We start from the raw sequence: 19,033 nt of genomic DNA, 5'->3' as shown, positions 1-19,033 counted from the left end.
AGTTCGCTTAGTTCATGTGATAAAACGAGTGATCTACAACAGTCTTGGCAATATCCTCAGTTAAGAAGCTAAAGAAGAAAAAGAGAAGACACAGAAAAGAATTCAAAGTGCACTTTCCACAAATAATGAAACTGAATCATGTCTCACATTACTGCCATGCATGGGTTGCGGGGCAGTACTCTCACACCATGACAGCTAGCATGCACATGAGGAATGTTCTTAAGCAGTAAATTCCAAATTATTGGTAAGTAATCACTTGTCAGGAAAGAGGTTTAGCATGAGGCTTATTTAGATTCCAGATTAGGGACTATATCCAGTGGTCTATAAAGAGCGCTTCCACTCTATGTCAACCTGCCTGTGTTTCACAGATTTTTTGTATTAGAGTCTAGTTCTAAACACAGCAGGGATGATCAGGCTCTTTACAGAATTTTGTCCTTACTTAAAAAGACTAAAGTTTACCCTTTGGACTATTTTGAGACCAAATTTGGACTTCGAACTACTTTTGCCCTTAATCACTGTAACAAATACCATTTCTTCTCTACATACCATGTTCTAGGCTTTCTTCTAAGTCATTCTTTATTTTTTTCCTTCTATATTCTCCCCTCCTTTTTATTTTTCAGAAAAAAGAAATAGAGTGGTGCAAACCAGATATGACTAGATTAAGGGCCATGAACAAATCTGTCTCTGACAAGACGACCTATGCTCTTATCACTAGACTAAATGTACTCCTATTCACAGTGTCTGGTGGGATTAAGAAGCAGGTGGGGAGGAAGCTACACGCAAGCATGAAAATAATCCTTCTCCTACAATCTGCTATTAGCCTTTTCCATGCATATTGACAGCATTTCTAGTCAGAGTTCTGTTTCTTTTATGCTGTTAACAAGTAGGAGTAATCAGTCTCCCATAATTTTTTCATCAGTTTGTGAAACATTAGCCCTTTGGGCCCAGTATGGCTAGCTTTCAGGCTTCAGCACGGGTTTCAGGTGGGTATTAGTATGAAAATATGGCAGTGGTTTCCAATCTTAATTTTAAAGCGTATGAAATGACATGTTTTATGAATGGTGTTGAGAGACTTATATGACCTATCAAAACAATTCATAAGATTCCTATTTTGAAGGGGAAATTAAAAGTCAAGGTGACAGAAAGGTTATAGTCATGCATTTGCAGGAGATGAAGGGCATAGATAAGATGTCTTTGAAAGCTAATGAGAAAGCTATTTGTCAGGCAAGCTGTTCAAGAGCAATGTCAGCAAGTGAAATGGGTTGTTGCCTTTGGGGAAATGATTTGCAGTGTATGAAAACTATCTTGGTTAAAGAGCCAGGCTGACTGTGGCACATCTCTCTTCCAGCTTTTTGGCTCTCTCTCCTTTCCCGTTTCCAGCACAAAATCAGCCTTTGTACATGAAAAACTCTGTCCAGACTTGGCTTCCAGTCACATGTGTTCTTGGTATAGATTTTCAGGAATGAGACCAATCTCACTGGATGCTTCAGTAAACAGGCATGCTTACTTTAGGTTTGTATTTACTTTTTGTAGTTCAGCTGGCTAAACTTGAACCAAGTCTGCTTAATTTGTGCCCAAAAAAAAAGTGTTGGGCTTTCAAAAACAGTGTGCAGAATTGAAACAATACGTGATTCGTCTTTTTGAAAACATTAACCCCTCCCGTGTCCTCTCCTGTTCTTGTTTCCCTGCTGTCTGGCCTGTCTCTGGTAGGAGTACTTACGTCATATCCATAGGTATTATGTATGTGTTTGTGATTTGTTTTTTTGTTTGTTTGTTTATTTATTTATTTATTTATTTGAGAGACAGCGAGTGAGCAAGTGAGAGCACAATCATCTGGGAGGAGCAGAGGGAGAGGGAGGAGCAGACCCTGCACTGAGCAAAGAGCACCACATGGGCTCAATCCCAGGACCCTGAGATCTTGACCTGAACTGAAATAAGATGCTTAACTGACTAAGCCACCCAGGTGCATTTAACCTATTTTCTTGTGGAATATAGCAAGTTATAGTTTTATAACCTTTTTTCCCCCATAAACACAAAAATGAAATCTGTACTATAAACAAATTATTTTGAACACAGAGTAGCTACCTCTGGAAGCTTGGCTACCTGGTGATGGCTTTAGGCCTATACTCTGTTATACTACCCCTGTAAGCATGAGGAAGGAGAGACAACACTCTGTGTGCTGCTGGAGGAAGGGCACAGTCAGAGCTGAACCACCTGTCACTTTACATTCTTCAGGCCATTCTAACCATCTTCCTTTGGATGATATATTTTGTAGCTGTTGCCACTTGGGCAATTGGAAAGGGAAATGGAAATGAATAGCATAAGTTGGAGGAGTGTGGAGGGATGTGAGTCCTAGGATGATCCTTGAGATTTACAGAAGCCTTCAAAGCTATTTGTACTGCTTTGTGGTGCTTTGTGCCCTGTGCCAGTTAACATTTCATCTTTCCTCCATTTCTATGTTCTAAAATATAGGAGATATTTTAAAAATTATTCCACTGACCTTTACCCCAAAACCTTTTAGCTCTGGCCAACCCTATGCCCTTCTTTGAATCTTCATCCTTTTATCTGTGTAGGCAACACCAAATGATTGCTTATATGCCAAGATAGACATGTAGAAAATCTTTTAAAAATCACAATACAGGTTCACCAGCAAATATGAAACATAAAGGCTTTTCCATTTACACTCTGATAAATGTAGATATTAATATTGAGGTCAGCTCACAGTTTGCTGGTATCACGACTAGATTTTTTTTCACTTAGCAGTAGAGAACCTTAGTCTGAAAAAGGCATCTCTTTGGATATAGTATGAAATTTGATATACTCCTATGAGACACTGTTTCATCCTTTTAAACATGCCAGTTTATCCTGGAAGTGAAATCAACTGTTCTAAATGTCAAAAGCAAAGAAATATTAGAATGTAATTAAAACATTTTCTGAAAAAACAAAACAAAAAAAAAGGAAACCAACTTCTCATTTTGCATTAATGGATAAAAACAGCTCAAGGGCTAGCTGGTGAGAACAGAGGTCTACTAGGTCAAGAGACTGGATGAAGAATGCTACAATCCACTCAGGTTTATGGGAGAGTGTACTGAAGAGATTATCGCTGTGTATTCTATAACATTCAGAACTAGTTCTTGGATCAACTAGACTGTGGAAGAGTTTTGTTCGTTGTTACTAACTGCAACAGAATGAAGAAACAAGCAAACAAAAAAATAGTGCCCTCTATGAGTGAGATGCAGAATGCATCCTTTTTTAAATTTTATTTTTCTTTATTTTATTTTGAGAGAGAGAGAGAGAGAATATGGGGGAGGAGAGCGGACAGAGGGAGAGAAAGAATATTAAGCAGGCTTCATGCCCAGGGCAGAGCCAGATGTGGGGCTTCCTCTTATGACCCTGAGATCACAACCTGAGCTGAAATCAGAAGTTGGATGCTTAACTGACTGATCCACCCAGGCACCCTCAGAACGCATCTTATTAGCAAGAATTGTTACATTGTAGCAATGGAAAAGAGCATTGATTAGTGGTACAGGCCACCATTAACCATTAAAATTATAAGCTACGCCCTTTTTTATCAGGAGATTGTTGGTGAAGAAAAATTAGATTCCCTATCTCTGTCACTGATGTTTCATGAAATCATGATGTTTTATTAAATCCTGACACAGTGATATAGCTCGGTCACCTCAGAGAATTATCTCTAACATGCAGCACTTAAAAAGGAAATAGCCCAGACCTTCTGGTATGTGGTTCCTAAGTGTATTGATTTGCATCTGGGTGACTAAATAAAATCCACCTGGGGAGCTTATTTAAAAATGGAAAGTCCAAGATCTCCCCTCCAGAGACTTGGATTCAGTAGGTCTAGGTAGGTCCTAGGAATGTCAGGTTTTTACCAAGCAGCACAGGTGGTTGTGACACACCGTAGGCTTGGGAAGCAATGCCTTTTGGTGCCCTTTGCTTTGGTTTACCAGCCAGCACCAGAGGGGGCAGCTCTACCTGGGCACCACGTCCTCATTGTAAATGGGGCCTCTCTTCTACTCCTCTTTCAAAAGTTCCCATTTTCTCTTGGGACTTTTTCCTTTGCTTGGCTCTTGTCGGCCAAGAAAAGAATAGGAAAATCATTACTTCTGAAGGAACTGTCCTTTTGGCTTTTGATCACCAGCAGACTGAACAAATTTCTTCACTTGGTATGTCCTATGGCTTCTGCCAACCATTCCAGAACTGTCACTCACTCATGCTCACCAAGCACACTGCCTGCTTTCCCGGTATGCAGAGCTTGCTGTGATCAGCATATCGTCAAAGATATCATACCTATGCAAAGCTGACACACTGATGGAAACCACAGATGTTTGCCATTTGTGATTTAAATGTAACTTTTCCTAAATATACATAAAACTTGCCATTCTTTGCTGTATGCTGCATATGATTTTGTGTGTTAGCTTGGATGTCATCTCTGTTAATCCTGTGCCCAAATCTTACAGAAGGACCCTTCCACCGATATTGCAATGGCTCCTATTAAAGGAAGCCCCATAGTCATGAAGATAACTTAGCAAAGCCTTTGTTTCTCTCATAACTTATCAATGTCAGGCAAGTCCCTGTCCTCTCTACCTGATGCTCTTGGGAGGCCCAGCATTGAAGCTCTGATTTAGAGTAGATGGAAGGTCTAGAGTCAAGGTCTCCTGGCTTATAATGATAAAAGCGTTATTATAGGTAGTTAACAAAACCCGTTTAAGTACAGGGAGAGATGATAAACACAGGGTGGAGTCTGAGATAATCTAAGGTGTTTGGAGAATTGAAAAGAACATCAAGTAAAAACTTTGCTTTACCTGTTCCTTTTTCTTACTAAGACGGAATTTGGCTCTGCTTTGTCCACTTTCAGAACAGTGTGCATCTTGTGCGTGTATACCACAGCTGCTTCAGGCTGCTTCACCTGCGTGGTTTGCTGAAGGGCTCAGCGCTGGGTGGCGCTTGAGGGGTCTTTACCCCCCACCTCAGTGCTTTGTCAGGTGATCAGGTATTCCCCTGATTTCACTCTAATCCTCTCTTTCTCTGTTTTGTTTTTTAGGTAAGTACTTTTCGTTTTCCTCTTCCTTAATGCTGAAAGAAAATGCACCTGCCTGATGTAGAACAAATGGCTCATAAACCCCAAAGTCAAAAGATAAAAAATGACATGAACAGTAAAGTATGACACACTGCCTGGTACCGGTAAGAATTTTAAGTAGCATTCAAACACTCTTCTCGGGAAAGGGACTGACAGTACAGGAAGATGGGGGATGGGGTTGTTGCTGTTGAGAGTAAGGAGAAGACTATAAGGAACATTCATGAAGTATTTCTTCTCACCTGCTTTTCGGGTAGATGAACAGCTGTGGTTCTGAGTTGGCTTGCCATTTCCCAGATTGGAAGTTATTCACCTAAATGCTGCATTTAAACATTTTCTGAAAATCACAAATGTAAACAGATGTGGGCAGTGCCTACAAGTTTTGGTCTGTCTCTCTGTCTGTCAGTTTGTTTCTAAAAGAGTCAAGAATAGAAAAAACGTATTTTAACATTTAATTTTTATTTGCATTGGCATGAGACTACCTACTTAAATGCTTCAGTAACATATGATCATGAATATATGTATAAACTTCATCCAGAAAAAAAAAAAACTACTTCAAGCTTTGGATGATAAATTCATATAATGTGGATGATGACAGACAAATAACAGTTGTCTCAAATGTATTTTCTTTTTTTTAATGTCATATATTGCAGGGATCCTCTTTCATTGTACATGTATAGCTCTAGGGTACATAGTATAGAATATATAAAATACAGTTGAATTTATACTGCTTCACAGTTTTTGTCTACACAGTCATTCTTTATTTGGCTATACTTTTAAAGATTTAAATATGTATGATATCATATATGTTTACATCAACATCAATGTAGCCTTTTTAATTACATAATGTGTTTAATGCAAACTAAAATTTCTTATTCACTGTAAGCAAATAAATACATTATGAGAAATACATTAATACTTTATACCAACAAATAGTGAAGGTTCAAAGACTTTAGAGACCACTGCCAATTACTAAATTATTTCCTCTACCAGTTATACACTTACTGCATTGAGTTGCCGCTGTCCTGAAATACCATCTCTCTTGCCTCTCCTTCACCTGGTTTTTTTTTTTTGTCTGTGTTCAATTCTGACCCCATGCCCCACACAAAACCTTCCTCACGTGCTCTAACACATCCTGATTCATCTCTGCTCTAAATTATTATTCAAGAGAGTCTGTATATGTTCACTCAGGCTGCTATAACAAGGTACCATGGACCAATGGCTTAAACAGTAGGAATTTATTTCCTCATTGTTCTGTAGCAGGAAGTTTCAGATCAAAATGTCAGCTTCTGAAGCCTGTATTTGGCTTTGTAGATGGCTGTTTTCTCCCCCTATTATCATGGTCTTCCCTCTGTATGTGTCCTGATCTCCTTTTTTTAAAGGACACTAGTCCTATTCAAGTAGGGTTCAAGCTATAAAACTTAATTTTAACTTAATACCTCCTTTTAAAGACACAACCTATAAATGCAATCACATTCCAAGACACTAGGACTTAGGATTTTAACACATGAAGTTTTTTGTAGAGATGGGGATACAGTTCAGCCCATAATCACTCATATTATAGTTTCTCACTGAAGTTTTCTAAGTATCTCATGTAAATTGTTAGTTCTGTCTTCCCTACCTAGAACATAAGTCTCAAAGATAAGTCCGGATCATATTTTAAGTTTTATTTACTTCATTCATAGTCCCTAGCGGGCCAGGCACATAATATTAAATAGTAAATATTTAATGTTTGGAAACATTGGAAGGAATAGAGTAAGAGGACCAAGTGAGAGTCATTTTGTCAGCTTTTGATGACTTCAGCTCTGTGAACTTGACAGAATGAAACCAGTACTGTAGGTCTCAGGGTCAGGCAGTGGGCAAACGCATGGTGTCTGTTTTATTCCTGGGAGGCTCCATAAGGATTCTGGTCAGCAGAGGCAATCTTCAGAAAGGAAATACTGACTTCTGCAAACAGGTGAAAGTGTAAAGGATGTTGAACCTGAACATACACTACAGATGACCATTTGGGTTTGTGGAAAATAATTACCTAATTAAGAGTCTTTGGAACTAGAGGCAGGTTTCTGGAGAGTAAAACTGTGAACACATTAATGGTTCCAAAGAAGTAAACTGTTCTGGACTGAAAATAAAGTTTGGCTCTTGCAATAATGTTTAAGTTCTGAAATTCTGCTTAAATCTTCACTAATAATTCTAAATGTACTCACTCTTATTTATGTCATGTTTTTCCTACATTAAATTCCCAACACTGAAAATGTTGGTTCTGTTTGTAAACTTTAGTTTTTGTTACATTCCATAATTTCTAGCGCTGACATTCAAAAGTATTTTCAGTACTTTAAAATAGAATCATCCTAAATTCAAATTCTACAAATGCTCATTTAACGTAGTTCATAAACATGACTCCGTGTTTTATAGAAAATCCTAACAAACTACAAAACCCGCCAAACTTCAGGATAACCATGTTGCTTTCTCTTACTATATGTGTGTCCTTGGACAAGTTACTAGGCTCAAGTGAGTTTAAGATTTTCCATCTGTAAAAAGAGAATCAGAATACCTACTCTACTGGGAAGTCACTGGTATTAAGATATGCAAAGCAATTAGCCGGGTCCTTGCAAAATAGTTGAGTTCCCTTTTTAAAAATCACTCCTTCAGGCTGAGTTCTGCCCAGCAGATTAAAATCTATCATAGAAAAGGAATGCAGATTTGATTGGCTGATTGATTCACTCATTCTTTCATTTCAGTAGTATTTAGGTGTTAGTATCCACTCTATCTTGATTTCATGCTGGATGTTGGGTAAATAATAATGAGAAGAAATAAAGTCCCCACTCTCAGGGAAAGGTGGACATTAGAAGGCCCACAGATACATGTAAAATTAAAGCAATGATAAATATTATGCAGTATGAGGAGATTTTGTAACAGGAAGACCAGGTTTTTTGCTTTGTTTTCATTTGGGGTTGGAGTTTTTATTTGAGAGCATTGGGAGACATTGGGAAATATTTCTTAGAATATAACATGTGAGCTAAGTTGGAAGGTATGTATGTTTTTCTTTGTGTGTGTGTGTGTGTGTGTTCCACTAGTAATAGTGGTTAAGGTGATGGCAGTAGTAGTGATGGTAGTGGAAAGGAGAAGCAGGAGAATAAAATAAATAAAAGTATTCAGAAAGCAACATGTGCAGAGTCTTGATGATGTTGAAACAGAATGGAGGGGATCCCTGGGTGGCACAGCGGATTAGCGCCTGCCTTTGGCCCAGGGCGCGATCCTGGAGACCGGGGATCGAATCCCACATCAGGCTCCCGGTGCATGGAGCCTGCTTCTCCCTCTGCCTGTGTCTCTGCCTCTCTCTGTGTGTGTGTGTGTGTGTGTGTGTGTGTGTGTGACTATCATAAATTAAAAAAAAAAAAAAAAAGAAACAGAATGGAGAGTACAGTTTGCGAAAAGAAGGCCAGTGAAGCCAAGAGGCAGGAACAAAGCAAAGACAGTAGCTAGGGAAGTGGGAAAGGGCCAACTGAGGCAAGCCATGTAGACTGCATTAAAGAGTTTGTCTTCTATCCAAAGAATTATAGGAAGCTGATAAAAGGCTTTAGTGGGTTGGAAGGCAAGTTCCATAACATATTCACATTTGTATTTTGAAAAGATTTGTTTCATCCTCCAGTGCTTTTGCAAGAAGATAGGAAGTTGGAGTATGTGCATTTACAAGGTACATACAGAAGTTTTCCCCTTATAGGTGTGTTTTTATTGCATTAATTTTGCACACTTGATTCCTGGATGACTGGAGATCTTTAAGGACCCAGCATATTCTATTCTCTGGATCAGTGACACTTACAAAGGAATGTTGATTTAAACTTCCAAATACAGCTGCTAGTTTGTCCTAGTTATCAAAAAAAAAAAAAAAAAAACATTCTGGCAAAAATCTCTCTGCTAATTTCACTGAACAGTTTTATGGTCTAGCAATGGAAAATTCAAATAGTAAAACAACTGTCATAATTCCCTTGCAGCACCTTTGTTATCATAGGTGAACAGTTAGCCACCTGGTTTTAGTAGAAAACTTAACTGTGTGATTCTAGGAGGGGACAGCCACCCGTCTTGATCCTCAGACCATCCTGTTGAACCATGCTGGCACCAGTCATGGGTTTTAATAAGGAGAAATTTTTGCTTTGTTTCACTGGCAAGGAATTTTACTTGTAGCTGTTATGTTTGTGAGTTTAACTTCCTTTTCTATTTCTTAAAGTTTTCTCTGTTTACCCATCTGAAACAGTGGAGTAGTGTAATCAGTAAAGATGTACTTCAGAAGTGTAGGGAATCAGAGGATTTCTTTATGGTACATATGTTTTCACAACAAAGCTCATGTTTCGATATGATGTGAAAGCATCTCCATCCCACCATTTCAACAGTGTCCTTCTCTCCTACCCCTAATTTAAGTAGTCCAGTTAGTAAATACAACATTTTATCTATTTCCTAATGAGAGGCCCCCATGTTAACATTGAACTATGACAATACCTACTGGACATATAATAAATTTAATTGAGTTTAATGACTAACCAAAGAGACTAGTCATTGCAACTACTTAACCAATTATATGTAAAGCATATGGAAGTAAAGAACACAGATATCACCAAGTATGATGCTTAAGTAAATACTTAGTGATGAAAAGAGAATGTATCTGCAGATTGCTTACAATCATCTAATTATAAGTGATTCTTCCCCCTCCACTCACCCTATTTTCTTTTTAAATACTTATTGCATACTTTTAGCAATGATGGAATGTCAGAAAATAGAAAGTTAATTCCACTTATTAAAGATGCAGTCTGTTTTACTATTTAACATAGCATCCCTGTATGTCTTCTATCCAAAGATGTACCTTTGGCATGTACAGTCCAGGTTCCTCTTCCTTGCTTTTATGCCCCATCTAGTAGATTTCACACAAGATATTAACCTACATAAGTCAAACATGTGCAAGTGAATTCCTTTCATAGACAAAAAAAAAAAGTGTTGCTGGTGATACATGTTTGATAGGTAGAAAAATGCTTCTGTTTGACAGAATGACTTTCGCATATGTGAAAGAAAAAAAATGACAAGATAATATGCATTTATACTCATCTAACTCTCACAAAATCTCAGAGTGCTCGGAACTAACTGACTTGCTGGAGGTACTGGTTAGAAAATTAGAGCTGCTGGGTAGAAAGTTAGAGGACCATCATGCACATCATTTGGCTGAGGTTTGCCTGGCAGATTGAATCCAGACAGCTGGGATATCTTGGTACCATCTACAGATACTAGCTAATCTTGCCAGGTTAAATTGTAGAATCCAAGAAAATTGTTTTGCCAAGTGACAAAATTAGTCAAATGATATAATAATATAATGAAGACTAAAATAATTTGTGAAAGAGATATGGAGATAATTTAGGTTAAATTGTTCTACTTGTTTTCAGAAGTATTTTTTCAGCATTAGAAAAAGAATAGTGAACTATTAAATAATTGCCTTTACTGATATATTAATATACTCATTCAAAACAGTCTGATGAATGCTGTCTTGTGTTACTCGCTTCCATTGCTTAACCTGACCACAGCTAACTTCTTAAGAATGAGAGCTCACGGGGGGCACCTGGGTGGCTCAATCAGTTAAGCATCTGACTCTTGATTTCGGCTCAGGTCATGATCTCACAGTCCTAGGATCAAGCCCAGGGTAGGGCTCCACTCTCAGTGTGGAGTCTTCTTGAGATGCTCTCTCCTTCTCCCCTCTGCCCCTCCCTGCCTACCCCAGGTCATGCATGCACACCCTTGCTCTCTCAAAATAAATAAATAAATAAATAAATAAATAAATAAATAAATAAATAAATACGAGAACTTGCAAATACCAACCACATAGGCCTGTATCTTGGTTAGCAAAATACTAGCAATTTTTACATGAAGTCATAATCTGTTTTTCCTTTAAGAACTTCTAAAATGGACAAGAAATAGGGACAAGATATGACCATGAATGGGAGATTTGACAAAGAGTCTATGGAAAGGATCACCAGATTCTAGAAAAATCTGGTGTCCAATTTACAAGGTGGCAGATTAGAAAAAATAAATTAGGAATCTGAAGAATAATCCTTGGAAAAAGTCTAGTTCTCTCTAAGATAATGATGAATTCAGGTCTACACAAATATACTAGTTAAAACATTTGACTGAGCTGATTAAATCAAGCCATCGTTGTGGAAAAAACATAAAGTTTAGTCTATAGGTTTAGGTTTTTATCACTCTGCATTGTTTACAGCAGAACTAAATACAGGGAAAAGGACCAAAACATTTCAGCCTAATAGAAGGTTCTAGAGAGTAATTTCTTAATTACCAAATGACTCAATTTTGTACTGTCCTATAGGAAACTTATGTTTCAAAACTCTTGTCTAAAATAAACCTAAGAAGTTTGAATTTTTTATGTTTATTTTGTCTTGATATATGTATTATAATATTTTTGTAAAAAATCCAAACACTGCAGATATGTAAGACTTAGGTAAAAATGCATGTCTGCCATCTTCCTTCTCCTCCCTTTAGATAGTGATTTCTAAGAGTTTTTGTATGTATATTTAGATTTTTTTCTGATATATGTAAATATATATATATATATTTTTTTTACTGAAATGGAAATTCACGACATGCTTTTCAACAAACTTTTTTCCTAATAAAAAATTTCTTAGAACAGTGTATATTGATGTAGATAAATAGCTATCTATGAAGTTTTAAGTGGAATAAAGGAGAATTCTCCCTAAGAGAGACCCTGGATATCTGAGAGTAGTCCATGAAGTGTGGGCCAACTTATACCTGGCTTTGCCTGAGAAAGCTACCATACTATACTCCCCATCCAACCTTGCTCAACCCACTGGACATGTGGATCCTGCTCATGTGCCCCAACATTAGGTAGTATGGTTTAAGGAACAGGCTTCGGGTACCTTAGTATTCAAGTCTTAGGAAGAAGAGAGGAGGTTGTGGTCCATTGTCCTTGCATCATCCCTCCAGCTGACTCATTTTTAGGACACCTGTAGAGAAGTTCGTCAGAATACAGACAGCCTTTTCGGTTGCCAAACTGTGTTGGTATAGGTGACAGCTCTTTTTAGAGGAATCATGTAGGAAGAGCCAGTGCCCAGCCCTAGATACCTCAAGAGAGGCATGGGGAATTGCAGCCCCTTCAGCCAGAAAAAGATGGCTGCTGGCCTTGTGGGAAGCTGAGTGTGGATGAAACCTCTCTAGATGAGAGAATGGGGAAGTTGCCAACAGCTAGTTCATTGTCCAAACAACCTAATGTGAGCTATCAAGGTCATTTTTGGACAATGCCATACATAGTGTTCTCCTGGTTAAATCATTATTCCTAGACAGGCTTGAATAATAACAAAACTAACATTTTGGCGTCACTTCCTGGTTTGGTGACTCCTGTTTCATTTTACTTTTTTTTTGTTTTGTTTTTTGACCTTTGTTTAATTTTCTAACACAGTTGGTTTCTTCATTAGCTTCTTCCAAGTAATTTGGTGTTGTTTAATCCTGCCACATCTTCCATGAAGGCAAGATAATAAACATCAGCCTTTTAAGTAGCATAATACTTGTTTGTTATAATTTTTATAGGAATATATATTTTATAATAAAATGTTAGTTCATTTCCTATGCTTTGTCTTATTTACATTTTTCCAATTCATATCTATATAACATGCACATTTAACCAAAGTGTACATAGAATTTTGCCATGTACTTTTTTCACTTATGTTTGCTTTCTAAACACTTCTATATTTTCACATGATCATCATTTTCCTTATTTAATGCTTTCATTATGTTATAGGGCAGTTCTCATTGTTAGAAACTCTTTTTTTGTTCTGATTTGAAGTATGCCTGATTTTAAGTCAGTTATGTTCTTAACTTTGTGCCTTCAATAAATAGATGGCTGGTTTCACATGTCTGGGGACATTGAAATTGTACACAAAATTTTGTACAGTATTTGGTACAGCTTTGTGTCCCTAACTTCATCATATGGTCAGAGATGCATGATAATTTGAGAACCACATTGGACTGAATCAATTCTCCTTCCATAGCTAAAGAGGGAAGTAGATTGAGTAAGTTAAGGAAATGCCTAATTACAGCCATAAAGTTAATTTGACTTTTGGACCCCTAGAACTTGGTAGCCACCTTTGGTATGATTTCCATATCATAGGATCATCTGACCAGCCAAGTTGCTTCAAACTCCTGTTAGATGGAAACCTTAGCTGTACATTGTGTTTCACCTGCATAATGTTGAAAATACTGATATCTAGTCCTCTACCTGGTAGATTTTTTTTTTTAAAGATTTTTATTTATTTATTCATGATAGTCACACACAGAGAGAGAGAGAGGCAGAGACAGGCAGAGGGAGAAGCAGGCTCCATGCACTGGGAGCCCAACGTGGGATTAGATCCCGGGTCTCCAGGATCGCGCCCCGGGCCAAAGGCAGGCGCCAAACCGCTGCGCCACCCAGGGATCCCATACCTGGTAGATTTTGATTCTGTTAAATGGTTAGGGTAGGGGTCAACTCAAGGTGCTGCCAGAGTTGAGAACTGCTAGATTGGAAGCCTGAATGAATTGAACATGAATTAGGTAACAGTTGTTGGAACAATCAAGATAGGAAAAAAAAATTCCAGGCACTCACCTCTATCTTACCTGTATAAGAATATTTTACCTATCAGAAAGATACCCCACCCCCCACCCCAAACGGACACTTTTAAAAATTAACCTGGTCTTTTGAAATACCATTGTTTAAACTTTAACACAGTTTTCCCTTCAAATTACTTAGGGATGAGGTAAGCAATCTTTCTGCCTTGATAACAGCAAAACTAAAGAGAGTGCAGCTAAGAGGGTCACTGAGAATAGTTTTTATTTTAAAAGAACAAATTAAGCAAATTCAATCATGAAGGAAAAATATGCATTAATTATTTTCTGTTAAGATAAACATGAACTATTCTAACAACTTCGTAGTTAATTCCTCTAATTTACTACTTTCTGAATACCATGTAAATTATGTCTTTTCTCGAAGACAAAGAAATTTTATATTAAGAAAAAGTTTGTTGAGAAATATGAGGTTGGCAAAGGACGCTGATCTCAATGACAAGTTTCACACAAGTGAGAGAAATCAGATTTCATTACAGATCTAGTGTATTAAAACAAAAAGATGTCAAATAAACTTTCTGCATTTTTTATGCATACCATTTTATGCTGGCAGGGGAGAGATTAAGGATTTAGTATGTCTAAAAATAGTTATAGGTTAACAAGTTACCAGTATGACTATTTTTTCTTTCCCTGACTTGATTAACTGTCCCCTATTTGACTGCTATTCCATTTTTTATTTTCTTTTAAAGCTAATATTATTAATTAATATTAATATTAATTAATTAATTTTAAAGCTATTCCTTGGGGTTTTTTAAGATTTATTTATTTATTCATGAGAGACAGAGACAGAGAGAGAGAGAGGCAGAGACACAGGCAGAGGGAGAAGCAGGCTCCATGCAGGGAGCCTTGATCCCAGGTATTCAGAATCAGGCCTTGGGCTGAAGGCGGCGCTAAATTGCTGAGCCATCCAGGCTGCCCTATTCCTTGGTTTTAAGGAACACGTTCAGTCTTATTTTCCCAGTTAGGAAATAGGGTATCTTAAGTTCAGTTACAAGGCACTGTATGTGATCATCATTATTCTATAAATCTATTTTTAATTTTTATGAAATCATTTTAAATTATTATTACCTTTAAACCTTTCAGCCTATGGATACAATGAAAAATGACAACAAACACAAAGTGGAAAATTCCAGCCAAGTTATTTTAAGGGTCATAGAAACACCAAAAGAGAACCTTATAGTTATATATGATTTTTTACCCAATAAATTATATTTCTTTGTTTAGAGTCAGTCCATCTCATCGGGCTCCCGGTGCATGGAGCCTGCTTCTCCCTCCGCCTGTGTCTCTGCCTCTCTCTCTCTCTCTGTGACTATCATAAAATAAATAAAAAATTAAAAAAAAAAATTTTAAAAAAAAGGGATCCCTGGGTGGCGCAGCGGTTTGGCGCCTGCCTTTGGCCCAGGGCGCGATCCTGGAGACCCGGGATCGAATCCCACATCGGGCTCCCGGTGCATGGAGCCTGCTTCTCCCTCCGCCTGTGTCTCTGCCTCTCTCTCTCTCTCTGTGACTATCATAAAATAAATAAAAAATTAAAAAAAAAAAAATTTAGAGTCAGTCCATCTATCTCTTGGTGCCTCTCTGAGATAGTTAGACCTTGATAATGGTTTAAAATCCCTTATTCATCAATTTTGTAATTATTTTTCAGGACAAATTTAATTTATTTAAGAGAGAGCATGCATGAGTGGGAGGAGGAGCAGAGGGAGAGGGACAAGCCGACTTGGTGCTGAGCACAGAACCCAATACAGGGCTCCATCTCAGGACCCTGAGATCATGACCTAAACTGAAATCAAGAGTCTTCACTTAATTGACTGAGCCACGAAGGCACCCACTCCCTTTTCTTTTTTTGAGCATGGAAATCATTTTAGCAAGCATGGAGGGGCAGAGCCCCAGAGAACATATGAAGCAGAGTTTGAGCTCAAGAGGCTGGGAGGTAGGATTTGCTTTGTTTCAGAGATGAATCCTCTGAAGGTCAGTATCCTTCAGTGCCTGTTGATTAATTCATAGACCTTTTCCAGGGAAATTTTCCTGTGAGTTCCTAATGTCAAGAGCAGTCTTTCTGAATCCTAAGCAGGTGGTGTTAAAATCTACTTGCATAGTATCTCATTCACCAAATATACATAATGGAGTCCCTTTTGTGCTTATTAAGTGCTAAGGCATTGTCTCAAGCTCTGATAATACGGTGATAAACACAATTGATAATTTCTTTCCACACAGAGTTTTTGATAGCCAAATGTATTATATATTCACTAAACTTCTGAGTGGACAAATGAGTAAGTAAAAGAATGAAAGAAGCAATCTCAGGGGTACCTGATTGGCTCAGTCAGTTAAGCAGCCAATCCTTGATTTCAGCTCAGGTCATGATCTCAGGGATCTTGGCATCAAGCCCCACATCAGGCTCCATGTTTAGCCAGAAGTCTGCTTAAGGATTCTCTCTCTCTCTCTCTCTCTTCCACTCTGTCCATACCAACACTCTCTCTCACTCTTTCTCTCTCTCAAATAAATAAATCTTTTTTTTTAAAAAAAAAAGAACAATTTAAGTGATATGAATCACAGAAACCATAGAAAAGCTGTGTTTTTTTTTCCATCAATGTATTACAAGAAACTATATCAGAGAACAAAATAATAATAATAAAGCAGGTCACAAAGTCAATATAGTGTAGTAACAGAAGTATGGACTCAGATTAGACTCAAATTGAAGGGTCACCTCTTAGTAACTGTTTCCCTAAGCAGTTACTTTTCCTCTCTGGGCCTCACTTTCCTTGTCTGATAATGTGAACAATAGGGTCGCCTTTGTTTATTCATTCAGCCATATTTTCTTGAATACTGCTTAAGTATCAAGTACTTTGTTAGAACAAAGAGAAAGAATGATAAACTAGAAATACCATAGTCTTTGCTCTCATGGACATTGCAGTTTGCAATGGAAGAAAAATGTTAGTACCTAATAACACTAAATATGATGAGTGTTTTGGGGCTGGCTTTTTGCCTGTTTCCTTTTAGCTCCATTTTTTACCTTTCCCCTCTTCAGTCCTTAGGGGAGGCTACCTCCTGAAAGCCATGATTTCCAGGTTTGCATCTGTTTGTTGTTAGATGGATTCAGTATTTTAGTGGCACCACCTGAAGCAGCATTTCAAGCAGCAGCTGTGCCTCAACCAGGGGACCTCAGACCCTGGAAGTATCTTGTCTTCTTTCATTCCTTCAGATTAGGGGTGGTGGTGACATCCTATTGTTTCAACCCTTTATTTTTTTTTTGTTTGTTTCAACCCTTTAGAATGCTTCATGATCCCTATTCAGCATCTTGCCTCTTCTGTCACATTGTGTAGTGAATGATATTAAATTTACTCCTTTTGAACTATGTAGAGTATTTCTCTTTTGTTAGTTGGGTGCTATTTGACAAAGCTTTGATAAAAGAGTGACAGAGAAAGACTCTACATTAGAAGTAGTCAATAGGGTAGCCCAGGTGGCTCAGCGGTTTAGAGCTGCCTTCAGCCCAGGGCATGATCCTGGAGACCCGGGATCGAGTCCCATGTTGGGCTCCCTGCATGGAGCCTGCTTCTCTCTCTGTCACTCTCTCTCTCTCGCTCGCTCTTTCTCTCTCTCTCTCTCTCTCTCCCTCTCTATCTCTCTCATTAATAAATAAATAAAAATAAAAATCTTTAAAAAGAAGTAGTCAATAAAGATTTACCTGGGAAAATAAGGTTTAGGCCAAAGCCTCAAGTATAAGGAGGAATGTATCAGTGGAGAAGGGGGAAAAATATTCCTGATCATATAGTGAAGGGAGAGAAAATGAGGTACATTTTGAGAATTGAATATACATGGATAACTGGAGTGTGGAGTATCAGAGGGACGGAGGAAGGGCAGAAATCTTAGAAGGCTTTCAAGATTTAAGGATTTTGAATTCAAGCCAATTGGAAGGCATGGCAGTAGAGTGATATGGGCATTGTTGTTCCCTAAAGTCAGCAACCACAGTGACTAGAATTGTTTGGCAAGGAGACAAAGAACCCTTTAGGACAGTCACAGATGGTAATGGTGCAATGGAGAATATTGATGGCATGGCAAGAGAGATTAGTGAACCAGTTGGAGGGATGGAGATACAGGTAGAGTCTGCATGTCTTGGTAACTGGCCCCAGGAGATAAGGTTTAGGATGGAGTTAGAATTGTCCCCCAGATTCAAAATAGGGCAACTAGGTAAATACATGGAGTACTATTCACAGCAAGAGGAAATACTTAACCTGAGAAGAGTCCTGGTTAATGAGATCAACCAAACAGTATGCAAAATTAGGAGACCAGGAGGACTCTGCCTCAGCCTGGAGAAACACCAACATTGGAATGAGAGGGTAAGGAAGAGGCTGAAAAATGAACTGAGACATGGACAGAAAGGAGAATGAAGAGAGTTAGGTGTGTGTGGTAGAAGCCAAGAGAAACGAGTGTTTCAGAAAGGAGGAAGTGGTCAGTAGGTTTGGAAATGTTCATTGAATAGTAAAACACAGGTCACTTGGTGACCTGTGAGAGAAATGCCCCTAGTTGTGGGAGCGGAAACCAGATGATGGTGGGTTGAGGTGTAAGTATGAAGGTAGAGTCACAACAGTTGTTATAAAGAAAATTATTTCAAGGTTTGGCTCAGAATGAGAAGGAGTTTTAAAGGTAGCTGTACCAAGAAGTAGGAATTGAGCAAGGCTTCATCAAAGATGGGAAATAATTGATTCCATTTGAATCCACATAGAAAGGATTTGGTAAAGAGGTAAGCCTATAGTGGGGGATAATTGATGAAGCTGGGTCTTTGAGGACATGAGGGGGACTGAGGACCCAGAGCCCAGTGGGAAGGAGGGTAAAATGGAAAATCATGAATATGGGTGCAGATGAGTTTGTCATTTTGGTTGCTGGACATGGAGAACTTTCCTTTTTGATGGTTACTTTCCTTTTTGAAAAGAACAAGCATCTGCTGTGTGTGGAAAGTAGGGAGCCAAGTGTTTGAGAAAAAGGAGAAAGGATGGTTCTTATAGTCTTTAGAGAAAATAAGAGATGATTGATAGTCACTAGAATTTTAAAGTGTATGCAAGCTGCTTGTATTATTGTTATTTCAGAATTATTAGCAGCCTTGCCATTTTGCATTTTATTTCTCAGGCTGTTAAACCTCTTGAAGTACACAGTCATCCTTTTGACCACTAGATGGAAATGACGCACTCTCTGCTAAAATGCTGACCTGCCATGTTCCTTTTGTTACTAGCCCATACTGACTGATAGAATGATAAATTGACTTGTTAACTCCTAGATGTGAACTAA

The 19,033-nt window shown here is 38.1% G+C and overlaps 1 protein-coding gene across 10 annotated transcripts in view; it reads left to right on the top strand.

Annotated features, from left to right (window-relative positions):
* Positions 1-19,033, top strand: part of PDE4D (phosphodiesterase 4D) — a 1,379,610-nt gene that overhangs the window by 930,864 nt on the left and 429,713 nt on the right. For 3 of the 10 annotated variants that reach the window (XM_041765473.1, XM_041765470.1, XM_041765469.1), the window contains one exon: positions 1,349-1,512. The exons of the other annotated variants lie outside the window; for them this stretch is intronic. In XM_041765473.1, coding sequence (XP_041621407.1) covers positions 1,436-1,512 — 77 coding nt within the window. In that variant the 5' untranslated portion in view covers positions 1,349-1,435. The remainder of the gene's footprint in view (positions 1-1,348; positions 1,513-19,033) is intronic. 10 annotated transcript variants of the gene reach the window in all.

This window comes from Vulpes lagopus, chromosome 8 (genome assembly GCF_018345385.1).
Source record: "Vulpes lagopus strain Blue_001 chromosome 8, ASM1834538v1, whole genome shotgun sequence".
NCBI classification, from domain to species: Eukaryota; Metazoa; Chordata; class Mammalia; order Carnivora; family Canidae; genus Vulpes; species Vulpes lagopus.
The sequence above is the reverse complement of the archived record's forward strand: the minus strand, read 5'-3'. Positions and strand labels throughout refer to the sequence as shown.